We start from the raw sequence: 16,148 nt of genomic DNA, 5'->3' as shown, positions 1-16,148 counted from the left end.
GACTTGGTTAGTAAAATAGTAACCACGAATTGGCGCGAAACCAAAGGGAAGCAAACCGAACTCGGTGGCCCTCTCAAAGACTGTCTCAATACCCACCAAAAAAAAGGACTCTCTGCACTCTCGAATCTTTCCTTTTCCTTCTTTCGATCAAACATTTTCCATTTTCGATCTGCATCCCTTTCTTTTCCCCTTTTCATTTCCATTTTTCTTTTCTTTTTGAATCTGTCAGCTGTTGGTGATTGGTCATTTGTGTTTTAGTCTCACTTGATCCAGTTTTCAGAAAACTGTGTTATTGGTTCATGTTAGTTTTCAAATGGCATTTATCAGTTGGGATTTTTGTGATCAAGAATGGTTGAATTTCTACAGTTCATGCAGATAGAACTTGATTAGCCACCAGGCGTTGATTGATCAAAACCTTAAAAATGGTACGTGAATTAATGCTTCAAATTCATAATTTAACCAGTAGAACGCAGGTTAGACTGTTACATTATAGGCTACAATTATTTCCAATAATAATAACAATTTTCACCTTTTAGTTTTAGCATGATATATTATTTGGGATTTCAATTCTAATTCTCAAATGAAAAACAAATGATTTTTGATCATAAATGGCTCAAGTGGATGACTATTGGAAATAAGGAAGATATTGTAAATTTGACTTAGATATTTGGGTAGATTGCCCATGATTAACAAAATGCACTCATGTTGGCCATGTTAAATAGTTTGGTATCCGTTGGAAAGAGATTAGGATGGCATTCTCAAGTGTTGTGAAAATTTTTCTGGAAGGAGTAGAAGAGGAAGATGGATCCAACAGGCAATTTGACCAGCAAGATAACATAGTTCTTAGTAGTATTGCAATATTATTTTTGATGATCACTACATAGTGTTACCATATGGGAAATAGGTGTTTGTCAGTTTGATTCAAGTTACAATATTAAGGTTAATAAGATTGAGGATGAGAATATATATTTCTTACGGATGGACACAAGTCCATAATAGTGGTTCAATTATCGCGAAGAACTGTTTTAGCTTTTCATGGAATTGGCTACTTTATATTGCATTCAAAGTGATTATTGCTTCAATTCTAATTGTTCGTGTAGAAATGCCAAATGCTTTAAGATAGCATATAGGCAAGCATGGAAAATATAGAGCGAATAAAACAAGATACTTTGAGATGCTGGTGAACATTTGTAACTGCTTTCTTCTGGGGAGGTTGAGTAAATCTTTTGGTTGACTCCAACAATTGAGAGGAAAGAAATATATATAAACATTTTGAGTATGAAACAGAATTGAGAGGATTTTGCTCGAACTATTGACATCAGTTAGAGTTCAAGGATAGATACCAAAGAAATATCAAGACGAATGATGTTTTAACAGAGCTTAAAGATCAAGTTATTCCCATGTCATTGATAAAGGATTTGCCTGCTTCTTTAAATTTGCTGTGGAAAGCCTATGCTGTTTAACTGACTCGCATATTCTAGCTATATAAGCATTTAATTGTTTGATGTCTTCTGTAGGGAACTACAGTGAATATCATTGAAGGTTCTCAAGTCTGGGTTGAAGACCCAGCACTGGCTTGGATTGACGGACAGGTATTAAAGATTACTGGAAAGAATGTTGAGATTGAGACAACAGATGGAAAGAAGATTACGGCAACCTTATCAAAACTATATCCAAAAGATATGGAAGCACCTGCAGGTGGCGTTGATGACATGACAAAGCTTTCTTATTTGCATGAGCCTGGAGTTCTGCAGAATCTAAAATCAAGATATGAACTCAATGAAATCTATGTAAGCTTTATTTTCTTATATTTATAGCATAACACATAAACGATCAAAAAGAAAAGGAGAAACTCTTTACTTTCTCCCTTGATTGTCTGTGAAATAATATGTAATCTATCTGATTCCATTCCAGACATACACTGGAAATATCCTTATTGCCATTAATCCATTTCAAAGACTGCCTCATATCTATGATGGTCACATGATGCAACAATACAAGGGAGCACCATTTGGTGAGCTAAGTCCTCATGTTTTTGCAGTTGCTGATGTTGCGTACAGGTTTTTCCTATTCCCATACTATGAGCTATACATTACTTTCTTTATCTATGAATGCTCAAGGGTAATGCTTTTACCAAAATCAGGGCAATGGTCAATGAGAAGAAAAGCAATTCCATATTGGTCAGTGGTGAAAGTGGTGCAGGTAAAACTGAGACCACGAAAATGCTTATGAGGTATCTTGCCTTTTTAGGTGGTCGAGCTGCTACTGAAGGAAGGACTGTTGAACAACAAGTTCTCGAAGTATGTTTCAAAAGTTGGATTTGGTTCTAAATTTGATGAAATCACCACTCAGTATTGTTTTTAATAGGTGATCTTCCTAAGGTTTCTAGTATGAATTCTGACTTGACTTTCATATTATCTGCAGTCAAATCCGGTCCTTGAAGCTTTTGGGAATGCTAAAACTGTTAGAAATAATAATTCCAGGTGAGATGTTTCACTTGCATCAAATAATATGATGTTTGATTATAGCCCCTTCAGAGCAATGTGAAAGATAATATCAACAAAGTTGTTGCATGCTGTTTTGCCAAATCCTCCTAAGTTGTTAAGGATGATTTAACTGACATGAATATCCTATATTAGCCTCTAACATTTTATTTAGAGGTTTTAGACCTACATATGTTGGTCATTTGACATTGATGTTCTCCTATTAATACTGGTGCAGTCGTTTTGGTAAATTTGTTGAGATCCAGTTTGATAAGCAAGGAAGAATCTCAGGAGCTGCCATCAGAACTTACCTTTTAGAGAGATCTCGTGTTTGCCAAATTTCTGATCCTGAGCGCAACTATCACTGCTTTTACCTTCTTTGTGCAGCACCACAGGAGGTAATTTTATGAAATTACAGCTTTAATTGTAATTCTGATCCTGTAGTCTCTGCAGATTTGAAGTATTTCTATTTGAATTGATTCTAGCTGAGTTCATTGTTATTAACAGGAAATTGAGAAGTATAAGTTGGGGAACCCAAAATCATTTCATTATCTTAACCAGTCAAATTGCTATGAACTAGTTGGTGTAAGTGATGCCCATGACTACCTTGCCACAAGAAGAGCTATGGATGTCGTTGGAATAAGTGCAAAGGAACAGGTATAGCTTGTGAAGCTTTTGACTCGTATCAATATGTCTGGCATCTTACTCTCTCTCTCTCTCTCTCTCTCTCAGGAGGCAATTTTCAGAGTTGTCGCTGCAATCCTTCATCTTGGCAATATTCTTTTTGCCAAGGGAAAGGACATTGATTCCTCAGTTCCAAAGGATGAGCAAGCCAAATTTCATCTTAAAATGACAGCGGAGCTACTCATGTATTAGTTCTGTTTTCACATCATCAACATCGATGGTTCTCAAATAGGTTTGTGATCAAATAGATGTGAATATTTATAATTTTGTTTTTATTTTAGGTGTGATGCCATAGCTTTGGAAGATGCATTATGCAAGCGTGTTATGATCACCCCTGAGGAGGTTATCAAGCGAAGTCTTGATCCTCAAAGTGCAGCAGTCAGCAGGGATGGTTTAGCTAAAACAATTTATTCACGCTTGTTTGACTGGTAAGCAAACAACTGAGATGAAATTTATCAAGTCAGATTAGAATTTTGATAGTTGTATAGTACTAATTATTTCTGTCTGATTATGTACAGGCTGGTGGATAAAATTAATAATTCCATTGGACAAGATCCTAATTCAAATTGTCTGATTGGAGTCCTTGACATCTATGGTTTTGAAAGCTTTAAGACTAATAGGCAAGGACTAAATCAAAATTATGTAACACATATAATTGAGTAAATTGCACAAACAACCATAGATATTTCATGAAACTAATTTTGAAATTCTGACAATTGTTCACTGTTGCTGCTGTGCAGTTTTGAGCAGTTCTGTATTAATTTCACCAATGAGAAGTTGCAGCAGCATTTCAACCAGGTAACTATGACATAATTCTGGCCATTTGCTGGACTTCATCAATTCCTTTTAACTGAAGAGAGTTTCATAATGACTTCCAGCATGTATTCAAAATGGAACAAGAAGAATATACTAAAGAGCAGATTGATTGGAGCTACATTGAATTTGTTGATAATCAAGATGTTTTGGATCTTATAGAAAAGGTTATTCCTCTATGCTTCATATTAAATGCCATATGTTTTGAACACGTTATCCTATATTTTTGTTATTCCTAACTGTGATGTGTTAATTCGTCGTGCCCTTAAACTACTTTGATGTGGTTTTTGGTTCATACTATTCTACTACATTTGATAAGTATTTACATCATTTACATTGGTATCTTACAGAAACCTGGTGGAATAATTGCGCTCCTTGATGAAGCCTGGTATGTAATTATTATTGCTTGTAACTATATTTTGATTTACTTCTCAAAGAATGTTGCTGCATATACCAATGTTACTATTTTAGATGCTTTCCTCTTGACTCATGTAGGCTACATATAAATTATTACTTTAAGCTTTTACCGAAGGATCAGATTAGTTTTTCTCATTCTTGTTAAAACGCCTTGTTCTTCAGCATGTTCCCAAAGTCGACCCATGAAACATTCGCAAATAAGCTTTATCAGACATTTCAAAAACACAAGCGTTTTATCAAGCCGAAATTGTCTCGAACAGATTTCACCATTGCTCATTATGCTGGAGAGGTATGACTCCTAAAGCATCAGTTGGTGTATAGTTGTGAACTGCTGTTACATCAATATTATCTTCCTCATAATTTTCTTTTCAGGTCCTGTATCAATCTGATCAATTTTTGGACAAGAACAAGGACTATGTGGTTGCAGAACATCAGGAATTGTTAGGTGCTTCCAAATGTTCATTTGTTGCAGGCCTTTTCCCTCCACTTCCAGAAGAGACAAGTAAAACGTCAAAGTTCTCTTCTATTGGTTCTCGTTTTAAGGTAATTTTATATGTGACAAAAATTGGATTTTTTTTTTATTTTTTATTTTTTATCTTACATAAAGTGTTGGTTGTGTAATTCCAAGTTTTCCAACCATACCTCTTAATGTCATTTCTCATGCTGTGATGCTGCCTTCTAGTCCCAAAACTGGAAACTAATTCTCTATATCATAAATAATGCAGCTTCAACTACAACAGTTAATGGAGACATTAAATTCTACTGAACCTCACTATATCAGATGTGTAAAGCCAAACAACTTACTTAAACCTGCCATATTTGAGAATGTTAATATCATGCAACAATTGAGATGCGGTGTAAGTACAGTTTTAGCCCTTATTTAAGTTAAGCTCATTTATGGGAAAGAAAATAGATCTGATTCTTTTCTTTTTTATTGGATCCAAAACTCAATGCTGGTTGTTCCTTTAGGGTGTCTTAGAGGCTATTAGAATTAGTTGTGCTGGATACCCGACTCGCAGAGCTTTCTTTGAATTCATAAACAGATTTGGGCTTCTTGCTCCAGAGGCTCTGGAAGGAAAGTAAGTACTTTTTAGGCTAAGCTGCAGTTTAAGAGGACACTTATTGCAACATGTTGGACATTGAAAAATGGATCCAGATTGAATTTGTTCTTGTACTTTTCTGATTGAACTTGAATAGAATATGAATTTATTTGTTGTGAATTCACTGTGAGCAGCTATGATGAAAAGATTGCCTGCAGAAAGATTCTGGAAAAGAAAGGGCTTCAAGGCTTTCAGGTAATACTGGATGCTTCTTTGCTGCTTTGACAATAGCTGATAGGCTGATAATCTGTAAAATCATTATGGTAGTACGTCCTGGTATTAATGGATTATGGATGAAATAAAACCTAAAATGCATGATTGATCACACTTGTTTTAAAAGGTTCATGAGTCCAGTTATGTGTACTTTGATAAAAGCCACTTACTCAATTGGCCCTGAAATGGCTTTCAGATAGGCAAAACGAAGGTATTCTTAAGAGCTGGTCAGATGGCTGAATTAGACGCACGGAGAGCTGAGGTACTCAGCAATGCAGCAAAAACTATCCAGCGTCGTGTACGAACTCATTGTGCTCGTAAACGGTTTATTGCATTGCGGCAGGCTACAATATATCTTCAGGCAGTATGCAGAGGTAATGCATCATAAACGTACAGTGACAATTTTCTCATTTACCCTGCCAGAGTAATTTCATTCATGGTTGTCTTATTTTCATCTTTAGTGATTCTTTCAATTATTTTTCTCAATTCTATCAGTCTCTATTTTGACTTCTTTTCACATGAATTTATATTTCTAGGAAGACTTGCATGCAAACTTTTCGACCACATAAAAAGGGAGGCAGCTGCTGTGAAAATTCAGAAGCATGTACGCAAATATGAATCCAGAAAAGCATTCAAAGAACTCCATGTCTGTGCACTTGTCTTACAAACAGGTTTAAGAGCAATGGCTGCTCGTAAGAAATTCAGATTTAGGAAGCAAACTAAAGCTGCAATCATCATTCAGGTATCATTCTTAATGCATTATGTTGATTATACTTTACTTAATGGCATGTGCAACTGTCATTGTAATTCTCTTTCACCTTGATTGGCAAATATAGACTCAATGGCGTTGTCGTAAAGCTGTTTCTTACTACAAGAGGCTCAAGAAAGGAGCAATTGTCTCACAAACCAGATGGAGAGGAAAGATTGCGAGAAAGGAGCTTAGGAAGCTGAAAATGGTCAGTATTGGCTGGTCTTTTATAAATAAGGTTTTACATAATTTGCAGCTGTTAAGCATTATTTTGTTAGTATCTATCAACTTTGAGTGCATAGTCATTGCACCAAAGTGAAGGGCATCATCCAATGAGTGGAATTGTGTGTTACTAGATAAGACACCTATCCGACTATACTTGTGTTTAAAGATACATTATATGATTGATCAAGAGAACTGAGGCTTATAGAGATGAAAAAGGTTTACAACACAGAAATCATGTCAAAATTTAAGAAACATGGGGGGAATGATGGTTGACAGTCAATGCTTTAAATTAAAAGCCAGTTCTAACCATAAAGATTGTGTAGTTGCTAAGAAGACAAAAGAATTTGGAGAAAATTCTGTATCTTCATGCTTCTGTATCATATACATTTATACAAGAGATAGCCTACAATATTCCTAAATTTAAGCACATCACATCCCATATTTACATCCCCAATAAATCCCCAGATTACAGCTATTAAATACCAGAATTATAGCAAATTAGTAAAGATATATACAATAATTACAGCTGATATTGACTCACTATACAGCTGTTATTGACACCCCCCCTCAAATTGACGCTGGTGAATCAAGCAGCATCAATTTGTTTACGAAAAATTGATGTCGAGCAACAGTGAGGGGCTTGGTCAGGATATCGGCGATCTGCTGTGTTGTAGAAATATATGGGAGGCTGATTACATTATTATCAAAACATTCTCGGATTGAATGACAGTCTATTTCAATGTGTTTGGTGCGCTCATGGTAGACTGGATTAGCGACAATCTGGATGGCACTAGTATTATCCGCATGAAGAGGAGTTGACCCAGCTTGAGTATAACCCAATTCAGATAACAAACCACGCAACCATATTATTTCTGAGCATGTTGCAGACATTGCCCTATATTCCGCTTCAGTGGAAGACTTGGAGACTCTGTCTTGTTTCTTGCATTTCCAAGAAATTAGAGCTTCACCTAAATATACACACCACCCGGTTGTAGACCGACGAGTATCCGGGCAACCCGCCCAATCAGAGTCACTATAAGCAGCAAGAGTAAGGGAAGAGTTAGCTGGAAAAAATAGACCACGATGTGGAGTTCCATGCAAGTACCGAATTATGCGTTTCACAGCAACCATATGTAAGTGGCGTGGAGATGCCATGAATTGACTCATCAAATTGACAGCAAAAGAGATATCCGGTCTTGTTATTGTCAAGTAGATAAGACTTCCAACAAGGCGCCGATATAATGTAGGATCCTGTAGAAGTTCACCCTCCTCTTTACGAAATTTGACATTAACTTCCATAGGAGTATCCACTGGTTTTGTGTTTGTTAACCCAGCCAAGTGAATTAGTTCTTGAATGTACTTGTGTTGATTTACAAAGATTCCCTTGGTGCTTCTGTGAACTTCTAATCCCAGGAAATAAGTAAGAGACCCTAGATCTTTCATGTGAAATGAAGCAGTTAAAGATGATTTCAATTGTTGAATGCAAACAGTATCACTACCAGTGATTAAAACATCATCCACATATACAAGTAACATAACTATGCCTTGAGTTGTCTTTTGGAAAAATAAAGAAGGATCATATTGACTCTGTTGGAAGGAGAGATCAAGCAAAGTTTGACGAAATTTTGCAAACCAGGCACGAGGGGCTTGTTTCAACCCATACAGAGAACGTTGCAGATGACATACCTCATTTGGACCAGTTTGCAATCCCTGTGGCGGACGCATAAAAACATTTTCTTTAAGATCCCCGTGAAGAAAGGCATTCTTAACATCCATTTGATGTATAAGCCAGTCTTGAGAAGCTGCAATAGCCAAAATTGTACGAACTGTAGTCATTTTCGTGACCGGAGCAAATGTTTCGTCATAGTCAATCCCATATTCCTGGCGATTTCCTAGCGCTACCAGACGAGCTTTACAACGTTCAAAAGAACCATCTGCTTTCAATTTGACAGTAAAAACCCATTTGGAACCAATGGGAGTGATTTCTGGTGGACACGGTTTAAGTTGCCAAGTCTGATTCTCTGCCAGAGCATCCAGTTCATCTCGAATAGCTTTCTTCCAACAATCAGATTTAATTGCTTCTGAATATGACTTTGGTATGGCAATAGAAGACAAAGTAGCAACCATGGATGTATGAGATTCATTTTTTCTTTCTGGAGAGAAACCATACCTGTCTGGGGCTCTGATGGTTCGAGCAGATCTTCTAAGTGGTGGAGGTGCAATGTCGGGCTCAGGTGGCAGAGGGGACCCAGGCGAAGCTTCAAGTGCCATTACTGTTGATGGAGTATCAGATTGTTGTTGAATTTGTCTATGAACAGGTCTTCTAGTATACACAATCCCAGGATGAAATCGGGTTATTGGAAGAGAAGAGTTGGAAGGTGAGTCATTGAAGTTGTCTTCAAAAGATGGAAGCAGTGTATAAGAAGAGGTATTGGATGATCCTTCAAAGGAAGAGTAAAATTTTTTGGTATCGAAAAAAATGACATTACGAGAAATACGAATCCGTTGGGTGGTTGGATCAAAACACTGAAAACCCTTTTGATTTGGTGCGTAGCCAAGAAAGACACATTTTATTGATTGTGGGGAAAGCTTGGTTCGTTCGTGAGGTGGTAGAAGGACAAAACATACACATCCAAAAGGATGTAAATGTTTATAATTTGGTATGGTTTTATGAAGCAAAAAATATGGTGTTTGATTATTGAGGGTCTGTGAGGGAAGTCGATTTATGAGATGTACGGCAGTGGATAAGGCTTCAACCCAAAATTTTGGTGGAACAAATGATTCAATGAGCAAAGTTCGAACCACATCAAGTAAATGGCGATTTTTTCGCTCAGCCACACCATTTTGCTGAGGGGTATATGGACAACTTCGTTGAGATAGAATCCCTTTTGATTGAAGAAAAACTTGGAATTTTTGTGACATGTATTCCCCACCCGAATCAGAACGCAATATTTTGATAGTCTTAGAATACTGATTTTCAATTAAGGCTAAAAATTTTTGGAAAACATCAAAGACCTCTGATTTTTGTCGCAAAAAATAGATCCAAGTGAAGCGACTGTAATCATCAATGAATGTTACAAAATATTTGTAATGATTATGAGAAATAACAGGTGAAATTCCCCAAACATCACTATAGATTAAATCAAAAGATTCATTTTTATGAGTAGCATGAGATGGAAAAGGTAAGGTTTTGCTTTTACCCATTTTGCAACTAGAACAATTAAAATCAATATTTTTAGACAAGGTTTTAGTTCCCAATACACCAGACTTAAACAAAAGAGAAATAGTCTTATCATTAGGATGACCCAACTTCGTATGCCATAAGTGATATTCATCTTGAACTGAAGTAGTTAGAAAAGAAGACACACTTTGAAGCTTGGTCGGTTCATGGATATTAAGAGGAAACAATCTGCCCCATTTAGGTCCCTTTGCCACCGTTTTCCCCGTCATTACCTCCTGCACAACACAACCAGAGGGAGAAAAAATGACTTCACAATTATTCTCCACTATTTGTCCAACAGATAATAAATTTGTAGTGATTTTAGGAGCAATAAAAACATTCTTCAGAAAAGGAGAGGAAGAAATATCACCAGTAGCCATAATGGGAACATGATTCCCACTAGCAGTCTCGATTTTCAAGTGCCCATCATATTTTTTAATGTTACACAGATTGTCAAGTGATGGAGTCATGTGATTTGATGTAGCTGAATCACAAAGCCAGATTTTAGAGAGGGATTTGTTTTTACCCGTAATTCCAAGTGCAGAAAGAGCTGAAATGACTATTTGTTGAACTGCCTCTTGAGTAAGTACAGGAACAGCTTGTTGAGAAGCATTATTCGATGTTGATGCCGCCAAATGATTGGTTGTTGAAGCATGCAAAGCCTGAACATAAATCTTGAATTGAAATTCCCAAGCAAAGTAATTCTTGCCTGTGAATTTGATGCAAGCAACAACGTCAGATTTTTCCATGATTAGAAAACCAAGATGATATGAAAAAAGGGGAAAAAAAAAAAAAAAAAAAAAAACAACACAAGATGAGAACTATCTCAGACAAGAAAACACAAGAGAGGTATCTCGTAAGGCTCTGATACCATAACAAGACAAAAGAATTTGGAGAAAATTCTGTATCTTCATGCTTCTGTATCATATACATTTATACAAGAGATAGCCTACAATATTCCTAAATTTAAGCACATCACATCCCATATTTACATCCCCAATAAATCCCCAGATTACAGCTATTAAATACCAGAATTATAGCAAATTAGTAAAGATATATACAATAATTACAGCTGATATTGACTCACTATACAGCTGTTATTGACAGTTGCATAGTTTCAATATTTATATCTAATTACATTTGGAAATAGAAAGACTGGATAATGCAATATGTATTGATATGGAACCTACACCACTGCAGAACCACTGACTGCAGGGTTTGGTAGTCAACAAGAAGCCAAAAAGCTATTATGGAGGCCACAATATACTGTCATGCAGCATATCTTGCATGGTTTATGTTTCTTTCTAAAATGATTTGAACCTGCTTCAGATTAATGCTTCCTATTATAAATTGGAATACTGATGTATACCTCCAATTTTCTGCAGGAGGCAAGGGAAACAGGTGCACTAAAAGAGGCCAAAAATAAGCTCGAAAAACAAGTAGAGGAACTCACTTGGCGTGTACAATTGGAAAAACGTTTGAGGGTAACTTTTATTTTCTGTGGGTGGACATTATTCATTGAACAAGATATTGACATGTGCTTCTTGACTAATGAATTATATATTTAAATTTACAATAATTTAGTAGTATACCAGCGCAATATCAGTTGTCATGTCAATTTAGAAATCTAAAAGAAAATTATCCCCACTCCAACACACCTCAATTAATTTTCTGCTCCTTTTCAATCTGAAAAAAACTTGCTGCTGCTTGTTGATATAGTTAGATTATTACTTATGCCAAGTATTTAAATCATACATGCAGACTGACTTGGAAGAAGCAAAAGCGCAGGAGGCAATAAAGTTTCAGAATTCATTGGAAGAAATGCAAAAGAAGCTAGAAGAATCAAATGCCTTGCTGGTTAAGGAAAGAGAATCTGCAAGGAAGGCTATTGAAGAAGCACCTCCTGTTATTAAAGAAACTCAAGTACTTGTTGAAGATACAAAGCAAATTGAGTCTCTAACAGAAGAAGTGGAAAACCTAAAGGTAAGAAGGTTTGAGCAGTAATCTTCAATGCAGGAAGTCTCATACACTGGGGCACCATTTTTTGTTATCTAATTTTTGGAGATCTTATAGTAAAACCTGAGGCTTTCATGTCCATTAATTATGAAATGGAGCATTGTCGTAGCAGAAAACCTTTGAGACCCAAACTGTCAGACTTGACTCAGAACAATAACCAAAGAAGACTAATATTGAGTTCATAAATGGCCATAAAGATAATTGGATTTTTTATTGCAAATGGTATAAGCATACCTTATTGCTAAAGTTTATATAGCTGCCTGAGATAGAGGTATCCAGATGGCATTATATCCACTTAAGTTAACATGCTCAGAAACTTTATATTTATAATTCATAATCTACCAGAGTATGACTTAAGTTTGTAAACATTGTTTTAGTTCATTTTACATGCACTAGCTGTAGAATATTATCATCAGCACAGTTAAGTTTGATATTGGCCTTTCACATCCACAGGCATCATTGGATTCTGAGAGACAAAGAGCAGATGATAATGAGATAAGATTAAATGAAGCATATGAATCTAGCGAGGAAAAACGAAAAAAATTAGAAGATACAGAGAAAAAAGTTCAACAGCTTCAGGAATCTTTGCAGAGGTACTGTGTAACAAATCATTTCACATTTTCACTCACCTGTTTTATCTATATTATGTCAGCACCTTTTGTGCCAGAAACAATAGCTATTGAACTGTAAACTTTGTAAGTTAAACTAAGTGCATCTTTCTATGAGGAGAAAGTAACCACTATTAACAATTTTTCCTGTTTAAGTGACTAGCTCTTATACTTGTTGTGATTAGGCTAGAAGAGAAGCTTACCAATTTAGAATCAGAGAATCAAGTTCTGCGGCAACAAGCTGTGTCAATGGCACCCAATAAGTTCCTTTCAGGGCGCTCCCGATCAATTATGCAGGTACTTCCATTTGATGAATAATATGCTAGATTTGCAATTTCCACGCCCCCCCCCCCCCCCCCCCCCCCCCGGGCCATGCCCAATAACCTAAGAGCTTTTTTGTTTTCATGATGATTGACAGAGGGCTGAAAGTCACATTCCAGTAGATACAAAGTCAGGTTTGGTAAGTTTAGCTTATTTAAATGCACACGTAGCCCCAGATAAAGAACCAGAATTTTCCAAATTTCAGAAGCTGAAATTTTTTTGATGTTGTCACCTGATTAAATGAATCAGGATCTGCATAGTGCTTCACTAAACCACAGGGAACTGGCTGAAGTAGATGACAAACCTCAAAAGTCACTAAATGAGAAACAACAAGAGAACCAGGAATTGCTTATTCGATGTATTGCACAACACCTAGGCTTTTCAGCAAACAGACCTATTGCTGCCTGTATCATATACAAATGCCTTCTACAGTGGCGATCATTTGAAGTTGAACGTACTAGTGTCTTTGATCGGATAATTCAGACCATAGGCCATGCTATTGAGGTTTAAATGCCAAAACTTCCATGCTACAATCAACATCAAAAACTTTTTTCTTTCTCCTTCTCAGAAGTTGCCTCTTTTAACATATTATTGCAACTTGGATATCAGACCCAGGATAACAATGATGTATTGGCTTATTGGTTATCCAATGCATCAACACTTCTCTTGCTACTCCAGCGCACATTGAAGGCAAGTGGTGCTGCAGGAATGGCTCCACAGCGTCGCCGATCATCATCAGCTACTCTTTTTGGAAGAATGACACAGGTAAGTATAAGGGCACCTCATTGAATCATAACACCAAATTGCATTCTTGAACTAATTCAGGTGTCTCCTGTTACCCTCTGTTCAGAGTTTCCGTGGAGCTCCCCAAGGAGTCAATCTTTCCTTAATCAATGGTGGCATCAATGGAGGAGTGGATACTTTGCGGCAAGTTGAAGCCAAGTACCCGGCTTTGCTTTTCAAACAGCAGCTTACAGCATATGTAGAAAAGATTTATGGAATGATTCGAGATAATCTGAAGAAAGAAATTTCTCCTTTGCTAGGGTTGTGCATCCAGGTACATTATAAGCAATACACATCACAGAATTGCTAAATTGTTATGTGAAACTGTTACTGTTTTACTAATAGGTTTTAATTCCTTGTTAAGATAACTTTCTGTTTGAAATATGATTGACAAAGGCACCAAGAACATCCAGAGCAAGCCTAGTTAAGGGAGTGCGTTCAGTTGCTAATACTGCAGCCCAGCAAGCTTTGATTGCTCACTGGCAAGGGATTGTGAAGAGCCTTGGAAACTTCTTGAACACTTTGAAAGCAAATCATGTAAGTGAGATCTCTCCGTTTCGTCCCTTCAACTTAACTTTAGTGTTTTCGGCCTCACTATTATTCTGGGAATACCGGAAGGTTGTGACTTGCATCTCAAGCCAACTAGCTTTTCCTCTGTATGTTTTTATGAAAACAAGAAGAAATGATGGAGGGTTGACTTCATGGGACCTATGGGTCTGATCAGCCACCATTTCATTTTCTTCTCCCAGCTTTTCTGTCACTTGTACAAGGATGGCTACAAGAAACTGAACTTCTCTTTCTAACTTGTTAAACAGGAACTCTTGTTCTTTCATTTTACTTTCACTTCTGCCCTTCCATATAATATTTGATCAACTAAAGTTTCATTTTCTTTAATTGATCATTTTCCTGTATTCATATTATCTTTCTGCACATCAAGTGAAGTCTCTCTTGAAATAAAAATATATTTCCAACTTATTTTCTCCATTTTTATGCGATTCCTTTTCCAGGTACCCCCCTTCTTAGTTCGTAAGGTGTTCACACAAATATTTTCCTTCATCAATGTTCAACTATTTAACAGGTAATCATTCTGCGCTCCTATTTTCAGCTGCTGTTTGAGTTCCAATGATAGATTGATTAACAATTTTCTTATTAATTTTCCTACACTCTTCCCCTATCTCCTCCTTTGCAGTCTTCTATTGAGGCGAGAGTGTTGTTCATTTAGTAATGGTGAATATGTTAAAGCCGGATTGGCTGAATTGGAACATTGGTGTTACAAAGCAACAGATGAGGTTAGTCATCCACCCATTACATTTTCAGCTTGTAACATAAATATTTACTAACCAAAAATTATAAATGCAGTATGCAGGTTCATCATGGGATGAGCTGAAGCATATCAGACAAGCTATTGGGTTTCTGGTATATTTCATTTTCCGCCATCGCATATTGCAACAATGAAAATGGAAAAACAGTGATGCGATGAAATTTTTGTTGCAGGTCATACATCAAAAACCAAAGAAAACACTGGATGAAATAAGTCATGACCTGTGTCCAGTGAGTGATGCATATGAAAGGACATTGGAGTACACATAATATCTAGTTTGCTAAATTACAACTAAGTTAATTGTTCTTTTTACAGGTTCTCAGTATACAGCAGCTATACCGAATTAGTACAATGTACTGGGATGACAAGTACGGGACACACAGTGTGTCCTCAGATGTAAGCTTTTAGTAATTTCATTACACGAACTCTGTTCCATATGCTGAGCTTTACTGTACAATTTTTTTTTCTTCTCTAGGTTATATCCAATATGAGAGTGTTGATGACAGAAGATTCAAATAATGCAGTTAGTAGTTCTTTCCTGTTAGATGATGATTCAAGGTTGAGCTTCTCCTCCATTGGTTTCTTGAATTTAAATAATAATATTATTATTTTAACTCAAAAAGGTTTGTTCTGTTGCAGCATTCCGTTTTCAGTTGATGACTTATCCAAGTCAATGGAACAAATTGACATTTCTGACATTGAACCACCACCTCTAATTCGAGAGAATTCAGGTTTCAGTTTCTTGCTGCCGCGTGCGGATTAGACATGAAAATAGCAGAAATGGATGATGCTGATGCATGGATTATCTCTCTCGTTTCTTTACCTATAAAGAAAGATGTGACTCGCAAGGCAATTCAATTTTGGAGTGTCATTGTGGAGTTTTTCCACTATTGATTTTGCATTACAGTAGACTTTCTTTTCTTCTTTTTGATATCTTTTTTGGGTTAATGGTAGTAGATAGTTTTGCTTCATAGAAAGGGATGACATTTCTCCCTTATCAATATAATGAAACATGAAACAATTCCTTTTTTTTTTTTTTTTTTTTTTTTTTTTTTTTGTTGTTGTACAAGTAGCTCATACTTTCCTTAGAAGGGTAAGAAAAAAGAAATAAAAGCATACATAATTTTTCCCATGAATTATTATTTTCACTCCCCAAGACAGCAATATCCCGAGAGGAAAAAAAAAAAAAAAAAGAA

At 36.3% G+C, this 16,148-nt stretch overlaps 1 protein-coding gene across 1 annotated transcript; it reads left to right on the top strand.

The window, feature by feature from the left end:
* Positions 1–61: 61 nt before the first annotated feature.
* On the top strand, positions 62–16,084 carry LOC105647719 (myosin-9). Its single transcript, XM_089717443.1, has 37 exons — positions 62–425; positions 1,518–1,790; positions 1,915–2,060; positions 2,144–2,300; positions 2,425–2,483; positions 2,722–2,881; positions 2,991–3,140; positions 3,216–3,352; positions 3,449–3,595; positions 3,686–3,787; positions 3,908–3,965; positions 4,046–4,147; positions 4,331–4,368; positions 4,560–4,686; positions 4,770–4,940; positions 5,123–5,254; positions 5,367–5,476; positions 5,632–5,692; positions 5,907–6,084; positions 6,247–6,452; positions 6,547–6,666; positions 11,289–11,387; positions 11,665–11,886; positions 12,373–12,512; positions 12,713–12,824; positions 12,946–12,987; positions 13,098–13,352; positions 13,458–13,613; positions 13,699–13,905; positions 14,028–14,168; positions 14,639–14,709; positions 14,821–14,920; positions 14,991–15,047; positions 15,126–15,182; positions 15,268–15,348; positions 15,428–15,510; positions 15,592–16,084. Exons 1-37 carry the CDS (start codon positions 423–425, stop codon positions 15,713–15,715), a joined length of 4,584 nt encoding a protein of 1,527 aa, XP_089573569.1. The 5' UTR covers positions 62–422; the 3' UTR covers positions 15,716–16,084.
* The last annotated feature ends 64 nt before the right edge of the window (positions 16,085–16,148 follow it).

This window comes from Jatropha curcas, chromosome 2, assembly GCF_041381405.1.
Source record: "Jatropha curcas cultivar XTBG-Jc1 chromosome 2, XTBG_Jcur_1.0, whole genome shotgun sequence".
Taxonomy (NCBI): Eukaryota; Viridiplantae; Streptophyta; class Magnoliopsida; order Malpighiales; family Euphorbiaceae; genus Jatropha; species Jatropha curcas.
Note: the sequence above shows the minus strand (reverse complement) of the source record. Positions and strands in the feature narration are given on the sequence as shown.